This window comes from Lolium rigidum, chromosome 2 (genome assembly GCF_022539505.1).
Source record: "Lolium rigidum isolate FL_2022 chromosome 2, APGP_CSIRO_Lrig_0.1, whole genome shotgun sequence".
NCBI lineage: Eukaryota > Viridiplantae > Streptophyta > Magnoliopsida > Poales > Poaceae > Lolium > Lolium rigidum.
In genome coordinates this window covers 276596869-276621383 of record NC_061509.1, presented here as the reverse complement: position 1 = coordinate 276621383, position 24515 = coordinate 276596869, and the positions used below count along the sequence as shown (strand labels likewise).

At 46.7% G+C, this 24515-nt stretch overlaps 1 protein-coding gene and 1 long non-coding RNA gene across 4 annotated transcripts; both read right to left on the bottom strand.

The window, feature by feature from the left end:
- Positions 1-12777: 12777 nt before the first annotated feature.
- LOC124688872 lies at positions 12778-15180 on the bottom strand. The gene is made up of 4 exons (XM_047222487.1): positions 15069-15180; positions 13626-14519; positions 13391-13546; positions 12778-13265 (listed from the first exon to the last, which is right to left on the bottom strand). Exons 1-4 carry the CDS (start codon positions 15072-15074, stop codon positions 12831-12833), a joined length of 1491 nt encoding a protein of 496 aa, XP_047078443.1. The 5' UTR covers positions 15075-15180; the 3' UTR covers positions 12778-12830.
- A 1648-nt stretch (positions 15181-16828) lies between these two features.
- Positions 16829-24114, bottom strand: LOC124688871. Of its 3 annotated transcripts, XR_006998657.1 has the most exons (7): positions 24096-24114; positions 23197-24007; positions 21715-21813; positions 21533-21641; positions 20427-20676; positions 18058-18134; positions 16829-17396 (listed from the first exon to the last, which is right to left on the bottom strand). It is a non-coding gene; the product is annotated as an uncharacterized LOC124688871 (long non-coding RNA). The 3 variants fall into 3 exon arrangements; XR_006998655.1 differs by lacking the exon at positions 24096-24114 and having other exon boundaries at positions 23197-24059; XR_006998656.1 differs by lacking the exon at positions 24096-24114 and having other exon boundaries at positions 21715-21771; positions 23197-24059.
- Between the last annotated feature and the right edge of the window lie 401 nt (positions 24115-24515).

Below are 24515 nucleotides of genomic sequence, written 5' to 3'. Positions count from 1 at the left end.
GTTAGCCGGTGCTACTGTGTGGGTGTCGGTGGGGCGGAATCTCCGTGCGCGACGCGATAGGGCGGCGGAACCGGCGGGTTTCTTTTCTGGGAAATGGCTTGTCGCGGTCCATCGTGTCCTGGTCTACTCACGGTGGAGCGCGGCGGTGGCTGGGCCGATGGTCGGCCGCGGCTCGGTATGTGGTGGAGATATTTTGACATCTACATCATCTGTTGGATCTATTTTTTAGGCCAATATGATGTATGTGGTAGTTATTTTACATCTACATCATCTGCAGGAGATTCTCTAAGAGATGCTCTAAGGTTATTTAATCACTAAAGTACCCACTAAATGTGAAAATAAGGTTTTTTAAAGTGCATTTTCAGTTTTCTTAGGTTTTGTGTGTTTAATGACAACACGCGAATGTTTTTTACCAAGTGTTCTCAAGTGTGTAGGTATTCAAATTTAGCACAAGTCGGTGTTTGTCCATCAAAATTCTAAGGCTATCACACTGGGCTCTTGTGTGTGGTGATAACCTAGGTTTATTTATAGAAAGTGTTGGAGATGAGCATTGGAGAAAGATTAGAAGTTTTTGTTGAAGAAGAAAAGATAAGTCAGTGGGGCGGATGATCTGGCCTGCAGCGGCCCGGATCATCCGGGGCGCCTCACCATGAAGACAACGCCAAGTGTCAAAGTGCAAAAGAAGGGGAGGAAGTTTTCTCTATCCGGCCTAGGATGTTAAGTTTATCTGTCCCCTAGGTTGGGTTGTGCACATCGTGCAAGAAACTGGGGTGGATGGTTTTTCCCTCAGCCCCCGGAGAAAACTCCATCCGGGCTCTATGCCAGGTTGTGCGCACTGTGCACATGCCGGGGCGGTAAGTTTCTTCGTCCGAACCCCGGAAATTCCCAATATCCGAGGGCGGGGAGGAGGGGGGTCATTCGGCCCCTACATCAACATCAGCAGGACCGGACCATCTGGGGGGGATCATCCGGGGGTCACTAACCCCGGATCATCCGGCCCCCAGTTTTCTGCAACGGCTCTTCGCGTGTACGGGCTATAAAAGGGGGAGCCTCCTCCTTCATCAATCTATCCGTTGAAGACGAAGGCCTTTCTCTATCCTCCATTGCTCCAGCTCTCAAATCGCTCGAATCTCCCTCCTACACCAAAAAAAAATCCACCCAAATCTTGGGAATCGATGGAGGAGGACCTGATCTACCTATCCACCAGAGAAATTTCGGATTCCTAGTTTTCTTATGGAGTTGTGAAACCCTTGATCTCCTTTTGCGGGGATCCTTATTGAGAGAACCTCTTGAGGCTATTGTTGTTGTGTGATAGCTCTTGAGGATGATGAGAGCCTCCAAGTTGTTTGCGGAGTTGTGCCACATCGTGTTGTGAAGGTTTGCCACCTCGACCGGCTTGCAAGTGTAGAAGGTGAGGCCCCTTTGTTGGGTGCTCATCGAGGAATAAGGAGAGGTCTTTGTGGCATTGATACCTTTCTAGTACCACTCCTACTCAACGTAGACGTACTTACATTGGGAAAGAACTATAGTAAACAAATTGTGTCTCGGCTCCACGGCCCGGTTGTCTCGTTTCCCTCACTTTGCTCTCTTTACTTGTGTTGTTTCATACCTTGTATCTTGCATTGCATCATACGGTTACATCTTTAGTTTTGTTGTCTTTCACCTTTACGCTTCCGTATATCCATAAAATTGAAAAGGCCTAAAAATTGTGTAGCGCCTATTTACCCTCATCTAGTCCATTACCTACCCTTCCATTTTCATTATAAACTACAAATACATATTTTACTCTCTACCTGCAAAATCATATTTCATCTACCCACAAAAGGATGTCAAAGATTTATTTAAATTCGGTGGTATATATGCACTAAAGAGTGTCTAAATACATCTAAATTTAACAAAATTTCGACATCCTTTCAGGGTAATGAAAAGCTAATTAGTTGCAACATACGATCACTAGTAGAAAAAGGGGCTTTCGTCCAGGCCTTTAGTACCGGTTTACTTACGAACCGGTACTAAAGGGTGCATTAGTACCGGTTGCATTGCTCAAGCCTTTAGTACCGGTTCGTAAGGACCTTTAGTACCGGTTCGTGACACGAATCGGTACTAAAGGGTTAGCGTCGGCTGAAAAACTTTTAGTACCGGTTCGTGACACGAACCGGTACTAAAGGGTAGACCTTTAGTACCGGTTCGTGTCACGAACCGGTACTAAAGATTTTTCCTGCTTCCCACGCACCTCCACCCCCCCACGTGGATCGCCTTTTTTTGCTTTGTAAAATACAAATGAAAATGATAGAAAATTCAAAAAATAAAATGTTTTCAGATTTTTATATGTTATGCAACCTACTATGGTGAAATTAAGAAATTCGAATTTTGACTTTTTTTGCAAAAAAAGTTTGAGAAATGGTAAAATCGCATTAACTTTTGCATACGACGTCGGAAATGGTTTACCCGGTTAGCCAATTTTTAGATTCTCAAAATTCCAAATGAAAATATGAAAGCCGGAAGATTTTAGTTTTTTTTCCAGAAATTTAGAATTTTATATATTTTTAGTTTTTTTAAATTAAAATTAATAATTATAAGATTTTTTGAGTCCTAACATATTACTATTACTTTTAGCAAATTATAAGATTTTCAAGTTTTAGGTTTTGCAAAAAATATTAAAATTTTAAAAATAATAATTAAAAAATTTAATTTTATTTATTTATTCAATATTATTATTACATCATTACTTTTGTTTATTAAAAGAATTATTTGGAATTTAAACGATAAAGAAGTGTGACATCGACCAACATGTTAATAGGATTCTAGAAGCACTTGGAAGTGGAACGGGATGAAACTTGGAAGTTAAGCGTGCTATTGCGGGAGTAGTGTGAGGATGGACGACCGACCGGGAAGTTTGACCACGGGTAAGTAATTTGACTAGAGATTAAGTGTAGTTAGAGACTAACGGAAATACTAGAAATTCTAAAGAAGAAAAAAAAGGTGTGAAAAAAATAAAATAAAAGAGGGTGTGAAAAATAATTAGAAAAAAGGGATAAAAAAATTAAACGAAATAGGCTTTAATACCGGTTCGTAAATCCAGCCCCGCGGGTTCCTTCGTGCCCACGTGGAGGCACCTTTAGTACCGGTTCATAAGGAACCGGTACTAAATGTGGGAGTACTTTTAGTACCGGTTCCAAAACCGGTACTAAAGGCCCTTTAGAACCGGTACTAAGAGCATCTCCAACAGGCGCTGTAAAACGCGCGCGCGGCAAAATACCTGCCAGTTTGGCGCGCGCGAGCGCTCGCGCGAAGCTCCAGCAGACGCGGGAAAAAGGCGCGCGCGGTAAATTTTTTGCCGCGCCCGCGCGTTTGCGCCATCCCACGCGGGAAATTTGCCGCGTGCGCTGCCGCGCGCGCTATATAGACGACACGCGCCAACCGCCTTCCGCGTGTCTCTCCGCCTCTTTCCCCACCGCTCTCGTCTCCGCGCCACGCGCCACCGCTCTACCTCCGCCGCCTGTCCGCCTCCGCCTCCGCCTCCCGGCGACATGCCTCTCGCGGCGCCGCTCCGCCTCCGGCTACCGCGGCGTCCGCGCGCGGCCGAGCGGCCGCTTCGACGCCGAGATTCGCTCCGGCGAGGAGCGGATCCGGCTCGGCACCTTCGACACCGCGCATGAGGCGGCGCGAGCCTACGACGCCGTCGCGTGGCGCCTCGGCCGCCCCCGCCGCCAGATGAACTTCGACGACGTCTGGACGCGCGAGCAGGCGGAGATGCTGGCGCCGCCGTCGCCGATAGTCACGCGCGAAGAGCAGCGCCGCCATCGGGAGCCGGAGCAGCGCCTCCTCATCGCCGAGCGCGACGAGGCGATGCGCGTCGAGTGGGCGCGGCGCTTCCCGGAGGACGTCGCCGCCACGGAGGCCTTCTACGCGCAGAAGGAGGAGGAGAAGGCGGCGATGAAAGCGGCGAAGAAGGCGAGCCGCGAGAAGCGCCGCGCCGAGTCCGCGGCGAGGAAGAAGGCGAGGGCCGAGGCGGCGGCGAAGAGGAAGGAGGAAAAGAAGAAAGGCGCAGGGCCGTCGACCGTCGTCCTCTCGTCCTCCTCCTCCGACTTCCACTGGACGTCGACGTCCACGCCGGTGTCGGAGACGACCGCGAGCAGCTCCGACTACGACTGGGAGTCCGACGAGTAGTCGGACGAGTAGTACTAGTATTTTCTATGTCGCATTTGTATCGTCGCACTTTAATATATTCGTATTTCGTTCAAATTTCATAGTTTGTTTGATGAATTTTAAAAAAAAAACGGTCGCGCGCGCTGCAAAATAGCGCCTCGGCGGAGGTGCGTTTTCCGCACACCAACGCGCGCTGCAAAATGCAGCCTCTGCCGGGGGCAAATTCGCTATACCGCGCGCGAACGGTATACAGCGCGCCCAATCGCCGGTATAGCGCGCGAGAATTTGCAGCGCCTGTTGGAGATGCTCTAAAGGGGGTTTCTCTGCTAGTGGATAAAGCAGTCCTTAATTTCGATTTTTTTATGTTTAGGGGCTTACAGAACGCGAGCACACATATTGAACGTGTATGGCTAGGTAGAAGAGAGGGGGGGAAAAAGGAATGGGTCGCACAGGCGTTTCCCTTCCGTCTGCAGCCCGAACGCCGCTCGACGAACAGTGGAGTAAAAGAGTGCCCAGCGGAACGAACTGGATGTGGTTTTTGGTTTTACTATCCAGAGTGCGTCATCCCGCTTCTGCGAACCATGCCAATGGCATTGCCCCGCTGCCGGCGGTTTCTCTCCACCTCCACGAACCTTGCCCAAAACACCGGCATGCAGCTCGCGGCCATCCTCGTCGACGTGCACCAGGCCCAGCACGCCGACGTCGAGGTGCCGCCGGCCTGCAGCCCGACGACGTCCTCAGTCCTCATGGCTACGATCAACGCCCAGCTGAACAAAGCCGGGGCACTGGCCGAGAACGAACCAGGTCGAGGCGCCTTAAGACCGTCACCATCCTCAAAGGCTCAATTGCTCAAACCACACAAGGACGACCATGTGCAGGCTACCGGCATGCAGCCCGGCTGCCGCCGACTTCATTGGAGTCGGCATGGGTGTCGCAGCGACGATGTTCAGTAGCTCGGCGTGGATCATGGCGCTGCCCGCGTCACGACTCGTCATGCTCGGCAGCTCGCTCGCGGTGTCAGTTGGTAGGTAAGCAGAGTATATACACGTTCTTTTTATATGGATTCGCGCACCCACTGTGCGAGCTAGGATGCTGAACACGAAATTTCACCGCCTTGAAGAATCATCAACTGATGAGCAGAGTATCAGTACTGCCTTTGCACTGTTCTCTAGTTTCGGGTATGTATGTATGGGTGGACAGAGGTGGGAGCAAAACGGCAATGGCGCCGCCTATGAGGCGCGCGCACGGGTGTCACGGGGACGTCGGCGCCGCGCGCGGACTACAACGACGTCAATGACGGTGAGCAGAACGTGCACTGTCGCGAAGCAGCCGACGACGGGGTCGTGGACGTGTGCCGGCGTCGGCGCCGGACAGCACCGAGGAGATAAACTGGATTGAGGTTGAAGAGCACTTGGCGGTTGATCTGAAGTTCTGAACTAGGCCCACGTTGATCCAGTATGCTTCCTTCCTTGTTGTGATGTTGGAGAGGCTGTCGTGCTCAGCTGTTGTCGTGGATGGATGATGCAAGCAAATGGCAATGACATCGCCGAGGACGCGCATGGGAGTCATGGGCTCGACGCCGATGATGATGAGAAGAACGACGATGGAGTCGGGCAGAGCTTGCGAGCGTTTGGTGGAGTCGTCGCGTCCTGGAACGCCATGTCGTTGCTCTCTCTCTTTCACTCTTTCACGTTTCTAACGAAACTGAAGGATGAACAAGAGAGGCAATTGTTTGGTGCTGCGTACTGCTGTACAGCTTTTCTCTTTCTCTTTGCTTTTACTCAACGATTACAAATGAGTGCTGGAAATTAGGATCATGGACGAGAATCGTGGAGCTGCCACCCCAACACCTCTCGCGCGCGCACGTCCTTGACTAGGCTCACGGTGATCACGGACGGCATCGTGCCATCCCACGTACGATAAAATCAACACATGGCAGGCCATTGCTTATTTGCTAACTAGAACGGCTAACTGACGGAGTTCACGCTGTTGCCAAAAACAGGGTGAAATGATACAGTAACTGAAGAAATACAGACAAGAGGGAACAGTGCAGAGTAGACGTAGAGGGAGGTGACCACTGCTGCCAGAGATGGCAACGGCGAGGTCCAGCGGCCCTCGCGCTGCCATGTCATAGCATTCACAGGTCACAGGTGTTCTAGGACAAGATCACTGGGCCTGCGCCGTTCGTCAGCTGCTGTGAGATGCGTCCTTTTTTTCATCGTTCTTGTGATGGACAGCGCCGAGCAGACAAACTGGACCGAGGTTGAAGAATGTTGATCTGAACATTTTGCTGTTGTCAGATGCGTTCTTTTTTCTTTCGTTCTTGTGATGCAGGACAGCAGCGAGCAGATAAACTGGACTGAGGTTGAAGAGCACTTGGCGGTTGATCTGAAGTAAGCCCACGTTTCTGAAGAAGACGGTGGTAATCCTGTCTGCTCAGCTGGTGTCGTGGATGGATGGACAGAGGTGCAAGCTGCGTCTCACTCTCACTGGCCACGGTCGCCGTTATGCCGGCTTCTGCCACGGGTTCTTGTAACCGTGGGCATGCCGGTCGCTGCGAGGCTGTATGCGGGCTTGCCAGGGCGACCGTGGGCGAGCGTTTGGTGAAGTCGTGGTGTCCTGGAACGCCATCACGACTGCACGAGCGCAATGATGAGCACGCCGGAGCAGGAGGAATATTGGCGCGGCGCCGCACGGTTGCGACCACCTTGGCGTCCTTCAGTTCAGCCACCGTGGCTTCTTCTTCCCCGGACAGCCTTGATCGCCTCGTTTTCACGGACGTCACAATGTTTTGTGCACCGATTTGCTCTCTGCTGAAGTTGAAGGCGATAAGCTCGGGCGACAAGTCCCCTGGTGTTCACGAGCGCAATGACGAGGCCGCCGCCTCCGGGGACGGTGGCCACATCCGTGTGACCGTGTCTTGACGCCATGCAGGACGCGTCCTTCCCTGAACACGAAGATGGCGAGCCTGGACGCCGGGAAAGTACCAGTCACCCACGCGGCGCCATGCATGAGCGGCTTCACGGCGAGCGTCCGAACGAAGACGCATGCCGCGCCGGAGAGGGAGGTGACCGCCGCTGCGGGAGATGACGACGGCGAGGGATAGCAGCACCCACGCGGCCATGTCGTAGAACGCGGAGGCGCCTTGTTGCGGCTGAGCGTGGAGGATGCCGACGACAATCTCGGCGATCACCTCCGGCTGACGGAGCGCGCGCGCGGAGAAGGAAGGCGAGGACAACGTCGCGGGAGGCAACTGTGCAATCGATGACGGCGGCAGAGCACTTGATCATGAGGTTGCCGCTGTCGACACACATGGGGATGGGGCGGAGGCGACATCATCACCGTATCTAATCCATGGAGTTCTTGAGCACACATTTTGGGGAGGGAGTACGAATGTGGCTGCTGCTTGTTAAGACATGACGAGTAAACAGCCAGCCCCTGAATGTATCGTTGCGTCGGTCTTTAGGGTATCTCCAAAGGAGCGACTTAAACGGACACTCAGCCCAGGCTCACCGGCCTGCACTGATCGTGTTGTTCGCGGAGACATAAACCTGGTTCAAATATACGTCCCGGATACGTCTCTGCGGCCGCTGCATGGACCAACCGAGTGTTCGCTCGGACGTTTCGGCGGACCCGCCTGGTAGCGATCTAGGCTCGATGCGTCTTCTCAGGCGCGCTGGCGCCACTGCGTCGCTTCAGCAATTTGCGCCATATTAATGGCGATGCCTCGCCTGCCGAGCGGCTGCCGCTCACCTCTGGCAATGAAGTTATAGCAATGCCACGCGTGCGTGCCGCACCCCTCACCTGCCTCCGGCGTATATAAAGAGGTCCTGCGCTCATCACCCTCATTTTCTCCTCCATACAAACCCTAGCCGGGAAAGAGATGCACTTTCACGAAAAGATGACCGTTTCCCGCGGCTCTGGCGACGGGGCAGGCGATCCCGCCTGTTCGCCCCCGGAGTCGATCGGAACGGCCAAGAGTCCGGCGCCAGCGAGCAAGAGCAAGTTCTGGACCGACTCTGAGTCATCCGATGAGGGTTCTAACTACGGGTTCGCCGGAGAAGCGCCGTCGGGATCCCAGGTTCCGTTGCGATACATCTACCGTTCACCTACGCCGGTAAGTGGAAGGGATCTGCAAAGGAATGGTGGGGAGTCTCAGAGGGCGGCACATCGGGCTCGTCGTCAAAGATTGCAGAAGGAGGTGGCGCTCATATTTGCTTCGCCGGTGACGGATCTAAGCGAGGTATGTGTTTCTTCTTTGAACTTGCCCAATCAGAAAAGGTTTAAAGAGGTCAATCGTCATGTCCTTGAGCCATTGATACGTTGCAAACGTATTTATAATTTTTGATGCTCAATGCTTATTTTACACCAATCTATATATGTTTTGTTTATATTTCGTTGCACTTTTATACATTTTCCGGCACTAACCTATTGACAAGATGTCACAATGTAGTTTTCTGTTTTCTGCTGTTTTGTATTTCAGAAAAGTTGCACATGAAATATTTTTGAAATTGGACGAAACAAAAGCCGAAGAGACGAGAAGGCGCCACATAGCGGCCAGACCAGGCCTAGGCGCGGCCCTAAATCAGTCCACCCTCCGTCCAGCCGTCACACATAAGTTTCGGGGGACACTGTTCCGGCACCAAATTGTCCCCGGAGCCATCTCCATCGATTCCACCGCCATATTCATCGCCGTTGCTGACTTCCATGATGAGGAGTGAGTAGTTCTCTTCCGGGGAGGGCTTTACCGGTAGCTATGTGGTCTATCTCTCTCTCCCATGATATGATCTTTATGTGATCGTGAGCTTTGTAATCTGGTTGAATATGTATATGTTATTCTAACTATTGTGCTACTCAAATGGTTTTATTATGTGATCTCCGGAGACACTTTGTCCAACGGTGTGAAGGTGACAGTGTGCACACCGTGTTTATTTCTAATACTTAATTTATAGAAATACATAAACTTCCTGAAAAGCCAGACTTTTAACGGAAACACTACGGTAACCTTGCAGCATGATCATCATCCATTTCAGGAGAAGGGATCAGGAAGTGAATTCTGGCAGGTGACTCGATGCCCTGCAACAATAGCTTCTTCATTAAATTCAATTTCTTCTTGTTGCGTGGAAGCCTACCAGGCCTTACAGGGTTGATGTGTTGGCACTTGCTACATGCAACCCTATCATACAGGTACACATTCTTCAGATTGACCGCTGCTTTCATGACACGACAGACATGACACACCATGTAATACTCAAAGCAAAAGATGATGAGCTTGGTAAGGTGGCGGTGCTTGAAATCTGATCTAGGCGATTCCCACTCTACACCCTTCTTCTCAGTAAGAAAGAGTTCCCTTCTCTTCTCCTTATCCGTTTGCATTTCACACGGATGATCCATTACCTGCATTCCGCCAATAGGACATAGGTAAATGAAACAGGTTAGTTTTGCTGCACATAGAACATCTGTACTCTGTGCAACCAAGCAAGGGTAATAATAGAGCAACTGCTCAAATATAAAAAGACCAGAACAAGTTCTAGGTGTAAAACCAATAAAAAAACAAGATTTAGGTAAGAACATACCGATATGTAGAATTCTTCCGGGGATGGCGCAGCTTCCAGAATGAACTATGTCCACGTGAGATCATACCCTTCAGGAATGCTAACTAGATTGACAATCCTTAGTCTGTGGAACGCAGATGCCAGCCTTTGGGAGAGACACTCTGGTTCAACCCAAATCTGCAACAATAAAAACACGGTAGGATGAGCAGAGAACAAATGAAGCCAGAAAAAAAATCATCCAAACTTACCCTTTCACATTTAAACCCCAACCGCAGCTCTTGTGTATATGTCTCACAAAGTAGCGTACTTAACCTGACCATTTTCTGGAAACTAAGAGCAACATTTGTAAGGTTCAAAAACTGGAGCAATGGGACATGACCAAATGACAGCGGTAGTTCGTCGAAAGAGACCCAGCAGGCATAGGTTGCCCGGGTGAGTCTTGGGAGCCACTTGAGTTCGACTTTGTCAAAACGGCAACTGATAATACTGAGCTCACTGAGTTCTGCGTGTTCAACTTGGAGTGTTATCCAATTCTCTGTGCCACAATTTATAGGCAGAACGTTTTTACGTAGACTCATTTTTTACGTATATATATGCATTTACTTCGGATATATAGTGCAAACTATGGGTTCAATTGCATTTTTTCACCAAACTTGATAGAGTATCTTAGATATAGTGTAAAACATACTCAAACTAATAAAGTATCGTACATATTTCCGTATGGTAATATATTAAATATAAGTGTAATTACATTCAGGAGTAGAAAGTATTTATCGTATATATATAGGGTTTGATTCATATGAACCTAAACATGCTGCACCAATTATCACACATTAAACCATCACAAATTATTATCTAACGGACAAAACCATAATAGTAGACAGCTGTTCTTTTAGTATCTGCCTTTTCTGCTGATCCAGTGCTTTGGCTAGGATTGTACCTGGCCTTGTCCAACGCTGCGGACAAAACCATAACAGGCGACATGATAACAGAGATAGTCAGGTGCCCTCCGTCTTCATCCTCACGTAGAGCCGCCTAAGCTCGCCTAGCGCCTCGTCCAGAAGGTCCCTATCCCGCTGTCTGACCAGAACCCTCCAGCTCTGCATGTGAATAGATAAGGTGAAGAGAACGTCAGCTGGATGCCCGATCACATTTCCTTCAATAGCCAGCTTGTTGTGTGTGTTCCAAAGCGTCCATCCTAAGGATGCGAAGGCGAACCAAGCTAGCCTACGAAGAGGTCCGAAGAGATCTTGGACTATCACGATGAACTCACGGACCCCTGACGGATTCCAGTTACATGGGAGGAGTTCCCGCACCCCTGCCCACATAAACTTGGGCAGGTGGCATGTGAATAAGATATGGTCGCAGTCCTCAAGCATGCCACACATAGCACAACTCCCGTCAGATGGCCCATGCCTCTTGGCCACTTGTTCCGCCGATGGTAGCTTCCCCCGATCAATTTCCACATGAGAACTCGGATTTTGGGCGGCACCCTCGTTCGCCAAACTTCCTGACGCCACTTGTGACAGTCGGAGGTACGTCGAGTGTGTGGAGACAACCCTTGACGGTTCCAGTGCCCAAGACACCTGGTCCTGCAAAGGTGAAGCTCGAAGATCCTGCAAAGGTTCTCCCATTCGACTATCTCGTCAGTGCCAAAGGTTCTCTTGAACCTAATGTTCCACCCCGCATCCGTCCTCACTCCCTCCACAGTTGCGAAGTGGTTATCACAACAGGCGAACAACCGTGGGAAAAGCAGGTAGAAAGGTCTCGTCCCCGTCCACCAATCCAACCAGAAGTATGTCTGTCTCCCATCTCGGACGCGGTGTCGTGCCCCTAGCTTAAAGTGCCATTTCACCTTATGGATGGTGTTCCATATCTGAGACCCTCTCGTTGGAACCTCTGGGGAGAACAAGTCTTTGTCGCCAAGATACTTAGCCCTAATGAGGTTTGCCCAAAGGCCTTCCTCTCCCTGATATAGTTTCCAGGTCCACTTCAGCATGAACGCAATGTTCATGGCTTTCGTGTTGAGGATTCCCAATCCCCCAAACACTTTCGGCTTACACACTGTGGCCCAATCTACCATGTGATATTTGCGCTTGTTGCCGACCCCTTCCCAAAAGAATCGGGCCCGGGAAGCATCCATCTCCCCGTGCGTCGCGTCCTATAGAAGGTAGAGCCCCATGGCGAACATTGGTAGGCTCGACAGGCACGAGTTAGTCAGTTCGAGCCTCCCCGCAGATGCTAGGAAGAGCCCTTGCCATGGTTCCATCCTTTGGCCCACCTTCTCGAGTGAGGAAGAACCAGTCCGCGACCGAAAGTCTTTTGTCGCTGACCGGCAAGCCCAGGTATCAGATGGGGAAGCTCCCTAGCTTACAGTTCAGCGCATCCGCCACCCTAATCCGATCGTCATCGGAGACCCCTGTCACAATGACTTCACTTTTGTTGAAATTTATCTTCAGCCCTGACATATTCTCAAAGCATAGAAGCAGGAATTTCAAGTTCGTAGTTCCCAATTGTGTCGGTTCGATCATAACCATAGTGTCATCCGCGTATTGGAGATGGGTAACTCCCCCGGAATTAGGTGAGGCACTACCCCTCGTAGGTGCCCCGCCTCCTTGGCACACGTCAAAATTGCAGCCAAGGAGTCCGCCATGAAGTCAAACAGGAGAGCGTATAGTGGGTCCCCTTGCCTCACTCCCCTAGCGCTTCGGAAGTATGTACCAATCTCCCTGTTGACATTGATAGCTGTCTACCCCCCCCCCCCCCAGACACCAACCGCAATAGCCGGGGCACCACCATTGCCGAGAAACCCTTTCTCAGGAGTACCTCCCTCAAGAACTCCCAGTTGACCCTATCATAGGCCTTTTCGAAGTCCAGTTTGATATAGGGTATAATATATCTACATTAACTCAAATTTTTGTGGTTTCATCAAAAGTGTACGGCTTTGATATATGTAGTTATACTGGAGTAATAGATTTAACATCTACTCATATCTAGAGGGTGGAGAGACACGATTTAAATTCATGATAATAACCATCATCTTTTTGTCATAAGAAGTTACATAACCCACACAAAAAATAACTTAGGAGCTCTTATTCAAAGTACATAAGAAACATGCCCAACACCTTACTGCCTTAGCAACATTGTTCTCGATATTTCTAGTGAACACTCCGGGTACACAATCTTTGCTAGATGATCATCCCTCAACGTTGGACTAGAGTGAATGATGGCAAACGACTCAATTCCTGCGGTAACTCTTTTCTTCAGTGACATCCTCTGTCTTTTAGTCCGAGGGAACCTGGCCGGCTTAGCATCGCAGTGGTTGCACTCTAAACTACTATAGAGGAACACGTCTTCTAGATTCACCGCTGCTTCCATAACACGTTTGAGATAACTCACCATGTAATCTTCAGATTCAAAGCCAAAGATGATGAGTGTGACCAAACTGTGGTGTTTGAAATCAGATGCAGATGAGTCCCACTCCACACCCCTGTTCTCGCTATACATTTCTTCTTTCCTCGTCTCCTCATCTGTTTCCATCATACATGCATGGTCCCATACCTGCATACCAGCAATAGGACAAAGGAAAAAATAATTTGTCAATTGAGCAGATATATGTATGTGGTGAGAAAATCTTACAAAAATTGTCCATGTGGCAAAGAGAAATCTCAAGGTAAAGCACATACCGTCATGTATAGCTCCTTCAGTAAGGGCGCAGCTTCAAGAATAAACATTGTCCATGTGAGATCACACCCTTCAGGAAGATTAACCAGATTCACAAACCTTAGTTGGCAGAAAACAGATGCCAGACTTTCCGTTGGACATTCTGGCTGCACCCAAATCTGTAACAAATGAACACATGATGAGATGAGGGGAGAATAAATGAAGCCTCAGCTAGCAAAGTGACAATAGCTGCCTTACCTTTTCGGATCTAAATCCCAACTTCAAATCCCGTATAGAGGTACTGCTAATAAACTCACTCAACTTGACCAGGTTGTGAAAACTATAGCCAGTATTTGTGAGGCTTAAAGTCTCGAGCAATGGGACATGGCCAAGAACTAGTGGATCTTGGTAATTTATCCAACCATCAAATGTCATCTGTGTGAGTTGAGGGAGCCAGTTCAACATAACTTGTTCGAAGAAACAATTGATGATACTGAGTTCACTTAGATGAGCATGCTCAACTTTCAGCGCACTGGGATCACCCGAGTCGCAATTGAGCATGCGCAAATGCTTCAACCGCTTGCAAGTGATGAGGATGTTGGGTATGTCTGATTCGCCAAATCTCAAATTCTCTATGTCAAGACTAGTGAGACCACCAAATGCATTTTGACAGGCATCAAAGAACCGCATGAATTCTCTCCCACATATGATCAGCTCATCATCATTGAGGTCATCGGTGCCAACCTTCCCTGTCATAACACTGAACTGGACCATCTCAACCAAGTGTGTCTCCATCACATGACCAATAGCTTGTCCAATGGATATGGGGACATCATCTCTCAAGTAGAACGCAGCAGACAGGAAGCGGATGGTGTGTTCACCTGGACTTCTGCCTGTCAGTATGCTCTTTGTCGCTTCAACTGCAGCAGCATTCACCCGAACCATTTCATCATCAGACACGTTGACGTTTGACACGCCCTCAGGTAGGAAGTGCTGAGCATTTATTATCAGCCGAGAGAGTTTAGCAGAGAGCTGACTCCACCTCCTGGATAGGATGCTGGTTCTTGCAGCATCTGGGACATTGAGTCGGTCAATAATGTTGACCAGAATGTCATCAGGCAATGCGCTGATCCTATCATCTCTACTGCCTTTCTGCATTTCGCATGGAGGCAAATAAGAGTTAGTTTCACACTACTCAAAGATGAAACATTGAGAATCTCACATATGCAATTACACTAGTCATAATGATGTATATTTTTTCAAACAAAACAATGCAAATTGAGAACAAAAGAAGCTTTTTTGATTCAGCCACAGAGTTGCAAATTTTATACAGTCAAAGATGCAATTTCGATATAGTACAAGAGGTACAAAATAGATGATATTTTACAATTCTGATTCTGGCTCTGAGTTGCAATTTCTATACGATCACAAAGATGTAATTTCCATGTAGTACAAGAGGTACAGACTTGGTGATATTTTTTCACAATCAAAACATTGCAATTAAGAAAGAAGCAATTTTGATTCAGCCAGCTCAGAGTTACAGTTTCCATATTCGTGTAAGGATGCAATTTTTTATGTCGTCCAAAGAGATATTTGATTTTCCCCCCATAAACAGGTTTAAGGAAGCAACTTTGATTAGGGGATGGGTTCTCCACAAACAGAATAACTAGAGGAAAAGAAACTACAGTTCAAGGAACTCACCCCCATGGCTCGCGGATGACTCGCGAGTTGCTGGGCTCCTCTTTAAAAACTGATATCCTAGGAATCCCTGGCTTCCGCTGAAAACTGGCGGCTTCCCTGGAGTTCTTGGTTGGCTGCAACTCGGGAATTCAATTTACAGGGCACCAAGTCAGAGATTGAAACCGGGAAGGATTTGAACTCCTTGTAAAATCTAAACCGAAAGAGGGTTGAAGTCGGGCTGCAACTGGTTTAAAACGAGCCGCTTTGATTGCTGTTTGTGTATATGCAGCTGCAGAGATTTTCCCTGAAAAAATTGCTGCAGAGCTGCAGTCTGTCATGTCCGTACTTGGACCTCGCCGCCGGTGATCGCCGGGGCGTGAGATGGATACAGGCCGCTTGTGGAGAGTAGCTACACCTCCTTGAGGAAGAAGAACAGAAGGAGGATAGAGGAAAGAGATGATAGGTTCAGTTCTTTCTGTTCGACACGACGCTCAGTCATCTTGTTGTGCATCGCTGGTTTTGTAGCCACCAGCCCAGTCACCGATTCTGGTCATGGACCCAAGCCCAGCGAGGTACAACCGTACAAGTACGGGCATGACACTGCCGTTGCTCGTGGCACAACCGAGTGACAAAATACCTGAAGACAAAGCTAACGATCCAGTCTGCTTCATTCCTTGTTGTTGTGATGTTGGAGAAGCTGTCGTGCTCAGCTGTTGCCGTGGATGGATGGACAGAGCTGCAAGCAATGACATCGCCCAGGACGCGCATGGCGCCGCCGAGGGCGTGCACGAGCACATGTCTCGCTCTCACTGACCGCGGTAGCGGTTCCGCCAGCTTCGGCCACGGGTTCTTGGAATCTTGGGCATGTCGTTCGCGGCGAAGCCGTACTAGCTCGGGCGTGGGCATGCCGGTCGCTGCGAGGCTGCAAGCGGGCTTACCGGGGCGACCGTGGGCGTGGTAGGGCTGAAGAGGGTTCGCTGGCGTGAGCATGCCGAGGATGATAGCACGAGCGCAATGACGAGCGTGCCGTCTCCGCGGATGGTGGTCACATCCATGTCTTACGCCAAGCTGGGCGACACCTGGTCGGGCAGAGCGACGCCGGTAGGTCTCACTCTCACTGTCTCACTGCTCGCCGGACGAAGACGCATGCCGCGCTGGAGAGGAGCTCCCAGAGGGAGGCGAGAGGCGCTCCGCTCCGGGAGATGGCGATGACGAGGGACAGCAGCACCCACGCGGCCATGTCGGTAAACGAGGCGGCGGCCGGCGCCTTGTTGCGACAGAGCGTGGAGGATGTCGACGACGATCTCGGCGATCACCACTGGCTGACGGAGCGCGCGCGCGGAGAAGGAAGGCGAGGGCGCGCGCGGCTGTTGTTGCATGCGACAACGACGGGGGAGGCAAGCGTGCCATCGGTGAGGGAAGCGATGACGGCGGCAGAGCACTTGATCGTGAGGTTGCCGGTGGCCATGTCGCTGTCGACACACATGGGGCGGAGAGGCGACATCATCACCATATCCATGGAGTTCTTGAGGAGGGAGTACGAATGTGGCTGCTGCTTCTGTGTAGATAGAGAATGGTTTGGCTTCCAAATATGAAATACAAGCATGCATCCTTGAACAAACACGTACTTGGGCTTAGTATTTTTTGCATCAAAACATATAGTCCAACCAGACCTTTTGACCTTTGGTTATCTTTCGTAGTAAAAAAACTGGAAACATGTCATTCCATTAACCAGGCAGTATGCTTTAAGAACATATAACCAGCCAATGGAAAAAAGCACGGCCAAAAAAATTGTCCAACGGTTAAAATCCAACCCTTTTCCTACTCATAAAACTTGTTCCCGACTTAAGGAATACATTGTTTACACCAGCTAGAGAGAGAATGGTTTGAACCAAATAAGACGGAGTACATGCTATCTGATTGAGTTTATACAAAGGTACATACTATAGCTTTCATTCAACAAAAAAAGAACCATTGAGTTCACACACACATGTTATCTGTACCGGCTACATCAATGGTGGGCTGCTCTCACACAAGCATAAAGCACACACAATACATACATAGCCCAAGCCACAGGAAGAATAACCACGAAAATTCATGATATATTCGACACACAATGCACATAACACATAGGCTCCTTGTACATGATATGCTTCATGCCTGCTGCCGCTTCTGCTTGGGTTCCTCCGGGTGTTACGGATGGAGATGGAGTCAAAGGTGTCGCAGACGCCGGATGGCGGAACAGATGGAGTTGCCCCAGTTACACTTCACTACTTCAGTTAGTCAAGTATAGGTACACCTCCAAGCACAGAACCTCCCATTATCCTTCACTATACAACCATACTTGCGCTGCAGGCAAATCATCATGTATGGGAGCCATAAAAGAGGACAAGCTCTCACGTTGTTTTATAGATTTAGCAGTTAATAACATGCAGGTTTACTGGATTAGTATATACTATCGAGTATCAATTACCAAAGAGACAATGAAGCCCCTGTATGTGTCAACACAGCAACAATACTGACAAATGTCAACGAAATTTTCACGCCTATAGACATATGATGGCATGCCTAACTCTCTCAATACTTGTACTTAAACTACTAGATCTAAAACTGGAAGTATATAAACAACTAAATATATGCAAGGGCATTAGTATATTCACTACCTAGCTCTAATGCTGTTATCTTAAACAAGCATGAGAATAAAAATATCTTCAAGCATTAAGCCCAAGAGATAGTAGCTAATAATAACCAAGACAGCTAGTAAACACTTCAGTTAAGTACCAGACAGTTTCATTACATGGCGTGCAGTGCAGGTCATATGTGAGGGAACATTTGAGAATAACCAAGCTCAAGATTATAGAAGGAATTTGTGAACAAGATTTTACGTATAACTACAACATTCCGATTGTCATTTCCTTCACAGTAACAGAAAAAGAAGCATCAAAATGTAAGTGAAAATAGTACAGAACTATAAATAAGCGGCTAGCAGAAAGAATAAGAGGAAACTTACAATTGCCATGTCTTTGTCAATAAGGTCTTTTTTCCGCTAAACTTGGTGAACCTTTAAGCTTGCATGGCTGAGATACTCTGCAAATGCCAAAGGTACAAGAACAATCACAACTATTTATGTAAAATGGGCATCGGTGTCTCTCCTAATCTGAAAGTATTGTATGTGATCAAATCAAAATGGCTGACAGTAACCTACCTAACAATACTTTCAAGCGGGTGATATCTATGGAACAGGCAGTATGCTTTAAGAGCATATAACCAGCCAATGGAGAAAAGCACGGCCAAAAAAATTGTCCAACGGTTAAAATCCAACCCTTTTCCTACTCATCAAACCCAGATACTTTCAGATCTATTTCACAAAGAACCTGCCAAAGTATGCCCACATTCTATGGTTCCGGGGATTCGTTTTCTTAACCACAATATAGGCAGTGCATATCTGATATGTCCACAAACTCCTAGTCATTGATCAAAAGTTTAAACAACCCACCCACCCAAATGCCACATAAGCAATAAAGCATCAATAAGTCTATTCATAGTTCAACCAAAACCATAAACAAAACTAAATAATAACATATATTCATAGTTTAAAGCATCAATAAGTCTATTCAGAGTTTAAAGCATCTATAAGTCTATTCATAGTTTAAAGCATCAATAAGTCTATTCAGAGTTCAGACAAAAGCATACAGTAAATCAAAATCATAAAATACCTGCAACATAGTGCAAGGGAAGTACTTCTAACAAAAAAATGAAAGAAGAATTGTACAATTTTGTACTCTTCGAGTTGACATGTGCATTAGTGCATACTAATACACTTGGGCTTAACAAAATTCTACAATTGGATCAGTGCAAACTGTCTTAACACCATAATCTGTTGAAGTCTGACTCTGGTAAGAGTTCTGAAGACATGATATTTTGAAGGAAAAGATATAACTCAGATATTACACAACATTTACCAATTTCACGAGCACAATTAACAAACATACATGAATAATTTCCGTCCAAACCTCTACAGGGAGAAGCAACCCTCTAAAAAGTATGGAAATATTGCATGCACTCACTGAATCGCTAATCGGATAACTTTAATCGCCTAGGCAGCATGGTTTTCAAGGCGTCGCCTAGGTGCCCCCCACCCCCCGCTTTGGAAATCAACCGCTTTAGGCGCCTAGGCGTTCATCGCTTAGGTGTCAGAGCGCCCCCAACCACTCTAAGACGCCTTAGCGCCTTTAAAACCATGATAGGCATCACTGAACAATCCTCGATGGCCTAATATCTTCTCCTGACATAGTTAGATAAATCCGGAAGTAGCTATAGAGATATTTCAAGAAAGGAGATTGTTTGCGAAACCGTTGCATCCCAAGTTGACACGTATGTCAGTCACAATGAATATGGCTTCCGCTCCCAGCTACAATTCGGCTACCAATTTCACAGCAAACACGATCACAAAAAAAAAAAACAGATAAGAAGAGCACTTCACCCTGAGCTGTTGTCCATTGTTGAATTGAGTACAAATGGGATCGTGACCCTAATTAAGAACTACTCCCCCATGGTGAAGCTGAGATTACTGCATCCTCAGGAAGAATGCAAAGCTTGCACCTAAGAGAACAAGATATAGTTTGATTCATTAAGGTAAAGAGACTTGCTTATATACACTCTGCATTGCATATACTTGCCAATTTGATTAAAGTAGTAGAAAAAAATGTAAGGCAGGTGCTCCAAATATCCAGTTTATTACTCCTCACCGAACATGCCATGACAGCCACAGAAAATGGACACTGGGCAGTCTGCCTGAATGTGAGCAGCTGGGCGCAATAACCTGCACTAACAAGTGCTTCTACAATTGGCTTGCTGCAGTCCGTGAAATAACACTATATTAGGTTACTAGGTCAGACAGCATGTAACTACTCGGGAATCTATCAGCAATATTCAAGCGGGAAACAACATGTAGAAGCTGTAGAAGAAGCCTTCATTCGGGGTTTCAGTTTTACTACCTATCTGAAAAAAGAGAGTTTCAGAGGTAGTAGAAAACAAAATGACTAGTGCTTGCAAGAGTCAGTGCTGATAGTTTTACATTTGACCCCTGAACCTCCAATCGTCTACCAACTGAAAAATGCGGAACTGACAAAGGATACCAGCTAGTATGATCAACGTTTTCGAAACTGTTGCATCCCACGTGTTAGTCACAATGAATTCGATTTCTCAGCCACAATTCGGCAACCAATTGCAAACCAAAACACGATCCAGAACAAACGGTAGATAATAGCACTTCACACTAATTTATTTCCTATGCATTGCATAACAAAATTTACATCCGTCAAGGCTGGCAAAAGCATACATCTACTGCCTACACACATGAAGGGGGAGAAGATATACCTCACAGGCAGTAGCAGCTCGGATTGGTGGCCAGAAGCAGCAGCACCTTAGGGACATGGCTGGCGGCAGCAGCTTGGGCGCGAGGTCGCCCAGGCAGAAGCTCCAGCTGGACCGCCTACAGCAGCAGCTTGGTCAAGCGGCCACAGGCTCGTTCCACCGTGCCTCCCGACGCCATCCCTGCGCCACGGCGAGCCACTCTCGGCGGGAGCGATCACACGCCATTCTGAATCTATTTTGCTCCAACAATAAGCTGCAGCAATTGACTTAAATTATCAAACATGCACAACTAATCTTTTAGTTGTAGGCAACAATCTTGACTTGAATAATACGAGAAGTATGAAAAAAAAAATAGAGTGGAAGCATTTTAGTGCCTATGGAATCAGGTCCAAAATATTACACTTGTGGTTGCTGTAATACTATGAATAAATATATACTGTGGAATGTGGATGTACTGCTATTGACTATATGTATACCTAGCAGATAGTATTGTTATTTAAGTCGAGTCAAGATCAATATAATTTTGTCAAGTGCGAAACTAAATCCAGCAGCTATTGTTTTTCAACTTGTCAAAATAAACAAACTGGTCACAATGCTTTGTAACAAAACCCACGCACAGACATGAGACCAGCCCAACAGCACATTCACATGTTAGTGCCATTGCTACACATGTATGTTGTCATGCGACACTAACGGCTTGGCATGACTAACCTCCATGAACACATACACTCTAATTAGCATGCTCTTATTCCTAATTAGCTAACACACTACTAGCTAGCATCTGATCATCTGTATGTCAGTACAGACTGCCGCAGCCTACGGTGTGTGCTAGCTCGGACCACCCAACTAAATGCATGGAGGAAAACATAAACATGATGAACAGCTCATCTAACTCCAACAAATTTGCATCCATACATGCATATATGCTTCTTTCTACTGCCTACACCTTCAACTGAACAAAAGAAACAAACTTCAGCAAACTTTAGCAGCATGCACACAAGAATTTTGTATTATTTTGTTCATACTTTTTGGAAGAAGTACTACAGATGGTGAAAACTGTTGAAAGATAAACAAAATGTAAATACATGTGACGTGAATAATAACAGCACCTCTTCATATGCCGCATAATATTGTGGATATCTTGCACGGGCACCACCAAAAGCTTCTTGCCATGCGCCTATCAGACTGGGTATCTTCTCTTTTACAGGATAATCAAGGCTACAAAACAAAAAATAAATCAAAACTGAAATCTTATTATTTAAATGGAAGGACAAGAACTGTGTGGACATACCTTTTTCTTAACTATCTTCACCATTTCATGGAGTATATCCCTCTCGGCAACATGCATCTGAACAAAATCTCCACAGGTTTTAATCAGCATCTCCAGCGACTAAGAAAAGGGAAATAAATGAAGTAGTTCAGTGCAAGTTTAATCAGTGCCACTGGGACCCATCCGATTCAATTCGATTACAGAACCAGTCAACAAAATTTAACTAACCACTAACAATATGCTACAACAGATAAAGAGGTAAGAGATGAGTGCACTAAAACTATAAGGCTTATAGTGTTTCAGCAAGGTCAAGGTTAAAGAAGCTAAGAGATAAAAAGCTCATGTTACACAGCCAATTCTGTTCTCCCTCCTAAATTCTACTATTTTCCTGCCATGCCCATCTTTTACAAAGCTGTAAGGATTTGCATGAACGAGGTACGAAACTTGAGAAGACTTTTTTACCTAAACGACTCTAAAGATCTAAAATCTTAACAAATATTGCATTCACCGTGACCATCTCACCCATCTCATAGGATGCTATTAAAGCATGAAGTCATTTAAGAAATGATGAGGTTGCAGCTGCTGATCAGAGTCTCACATGAGTGATTCTACAAATTGTATCATTAAGTTATTACTATGACTACCATTAGCATTATAACACAGCACTCAGCAGCTCATCACTGTAGCTGGACCATAATTTAGGTTCTAACCAATTAAACAATCACAAATATAACCTCTAAAGGCATAATGCGACAGAATAAATATGGAGTCATTGATCAATTCATATGCAAGTAATACCAAAATATTTGAACATATGCATTAGTCCAAACTTTAACACTTACAGAAAGCACGATCAGGAGATAGGACGGCTAGACGGTCGGTTCCTAGAACTAGTGAGCATCAACACTTCAATCAACTCTTGAACTAAATGAATGATTTAAACCTAGAACTGAATACTTAAGATCGAAATTCTAGTTCTAAATGCTGGCTTCTATTGTACCAAGAGCAAAAAATGCATAATCATCCAGATAGGTAGTGTTGCTCATGAGGGTTTACTCTCATGGCAGCCATGGCAACCAAACTTTAACACGAATGGTTCCTGAGTTGTTCCAGAATTAAATGGATGACGAATTATAACTTCTTTAATGTGGGGAAATAGTTCGAGCGAAGATTATGAATGTTCAGAAGTTAAATTTTCTTTTTACTACTTCATTGTCAACTTGCAGAAACGAATTTTTCAGTATACTATACAACACCACATGGTTGATAATTTATATGAAGCATAAATATGAAGAGTACCTACTGGGTTTTATGAACAAAGAAATCCAAATATCATAAGTGATGTTGACTTGAGCACTTACTTAATACCATATGGCAAGTGGACGCTGAACATAGATTTAATATCACAGTGGTGAAAACATGCTACGTATTTTATCCATTTGGTGCTTTGCCAAAACAACACTTGATTACAACAAAAATACACTTGAAGCGAAGGATTTATACCTCCAAATGGCAGAAGCCCATCAATGAACACATACAGCAGCAGCTGCTGCTGCCTTGTGTCGTCCTGCAGCTATAGGCTGGGGCAGGGGTGCCCTCTCAGTCAGGGTGGCGGGAAGGCCTGAGCAGGAGGGCGCACGGTGTAGCGGCGTTGCTGGCCGTCGTCGCCGGCAAGATAGCACTGCTGCATGTGGTCGCCACAGGCAGGCAAGCTGCGCAGCTCCTCCGGCTCAACCTCTCCGTCTCCCACATCAGCTCACCCATGGAGCTGTTGCAACCAAACGTACAGAAGCTTAGCATATCTTTTCAGTACGTAGAGAAGCGAGTTATAGTTACAAGAGACACAACACATGGTTAATCTACCAAGATAAACTTGCAAAATACAAAATGTTCTAAAAGATTCAAACTAAATGAAATGCAATTTCCAGTAAAAAATGATACAAATACGTAGATGCGGACAATAGCACAACAAAGTGCAGCATAACCGGGACAAGGTGTACAAAGTTGAAATATACTGCAGCATAGGTATTAACACATAATGCAGGCATTCGGTTTGAACAAATACTCATGCAAGGCTAAAAAGGAAAAAATGTGTTTGCTTGTTCTTCCACACAAGGAAATGGACAGATTCCAATATATGAAAAATTCTATTTATGTGATCATGATATGTGTATATACAAGCGTTGTAGCACAAATATTTAACAGAAGCTAGAAACCATTAAAATCATGAACTCCCGTAAACAGAACCTAGAATCTTCAACCCTAATCCAACTAAAGACATGAAACGGAGTGTCACCAAACCTCTTCTCCTTATCTGCACAAGCACAAGCACGAGCATGAGGAGGCTGGAACCTTGCATTTTTAGGTCTAAACACGGATAGGAGAACAGATTAAGAGCTTACCATGGCATGTGAGCTTGACGGGGAGGATCCAAGGCATGGAGGAGGTCCTCCATCTCCAGCGCCGGCTTCAGCCTATGCCACTGCTGCTGTTAGGGCACCTTGCCGCCGCCGTCATGGCTGCCACGGCCAGCCGGCAATCACCCGATGCAGCTGCTGCTTCCAGGCAAGGACAGACTTGGAAACCCCCATTCGATGGGGCTTCGTTCCACCGCAGCAACTACCCACGGGCCACGTCACCATGCCATGTTGTAGTTGGTTGACAATCACCTCGAACACAAAAGCATAAACACAGAGTTTAGATTCGGTAATTCTTAAGCAAACACAAACAACTAGACACGGGACAGGTACTGAATTATTTAGAAAGTAAAATGCACTTAACTGGAACAAACATGGTATGCTTAAGCATAGAGAAAAACAACT

What these genes read in the sequence shown, in the direction of transcription:
- LOC124688872 (XM_047222487.1), bottom strand. An exon ending in TGGGATTTAGATCCGAAAAG is followed by an intron (nt 13,547 to 13,625) that starts GTAAGGCAGCTA and finishes CATTTGTTACAG; the next exon opens with ATTTGGGTGCAGCCAGAATG. An exon ending in TGAAGGAGCTATACATGACG is followed by an intron (nt 13,266 to 13,390) that starts GTATGTGCTTTA and finishes GCTGGTATGCAG; the next exon opens with GTATGGGACCATGCATGTAT.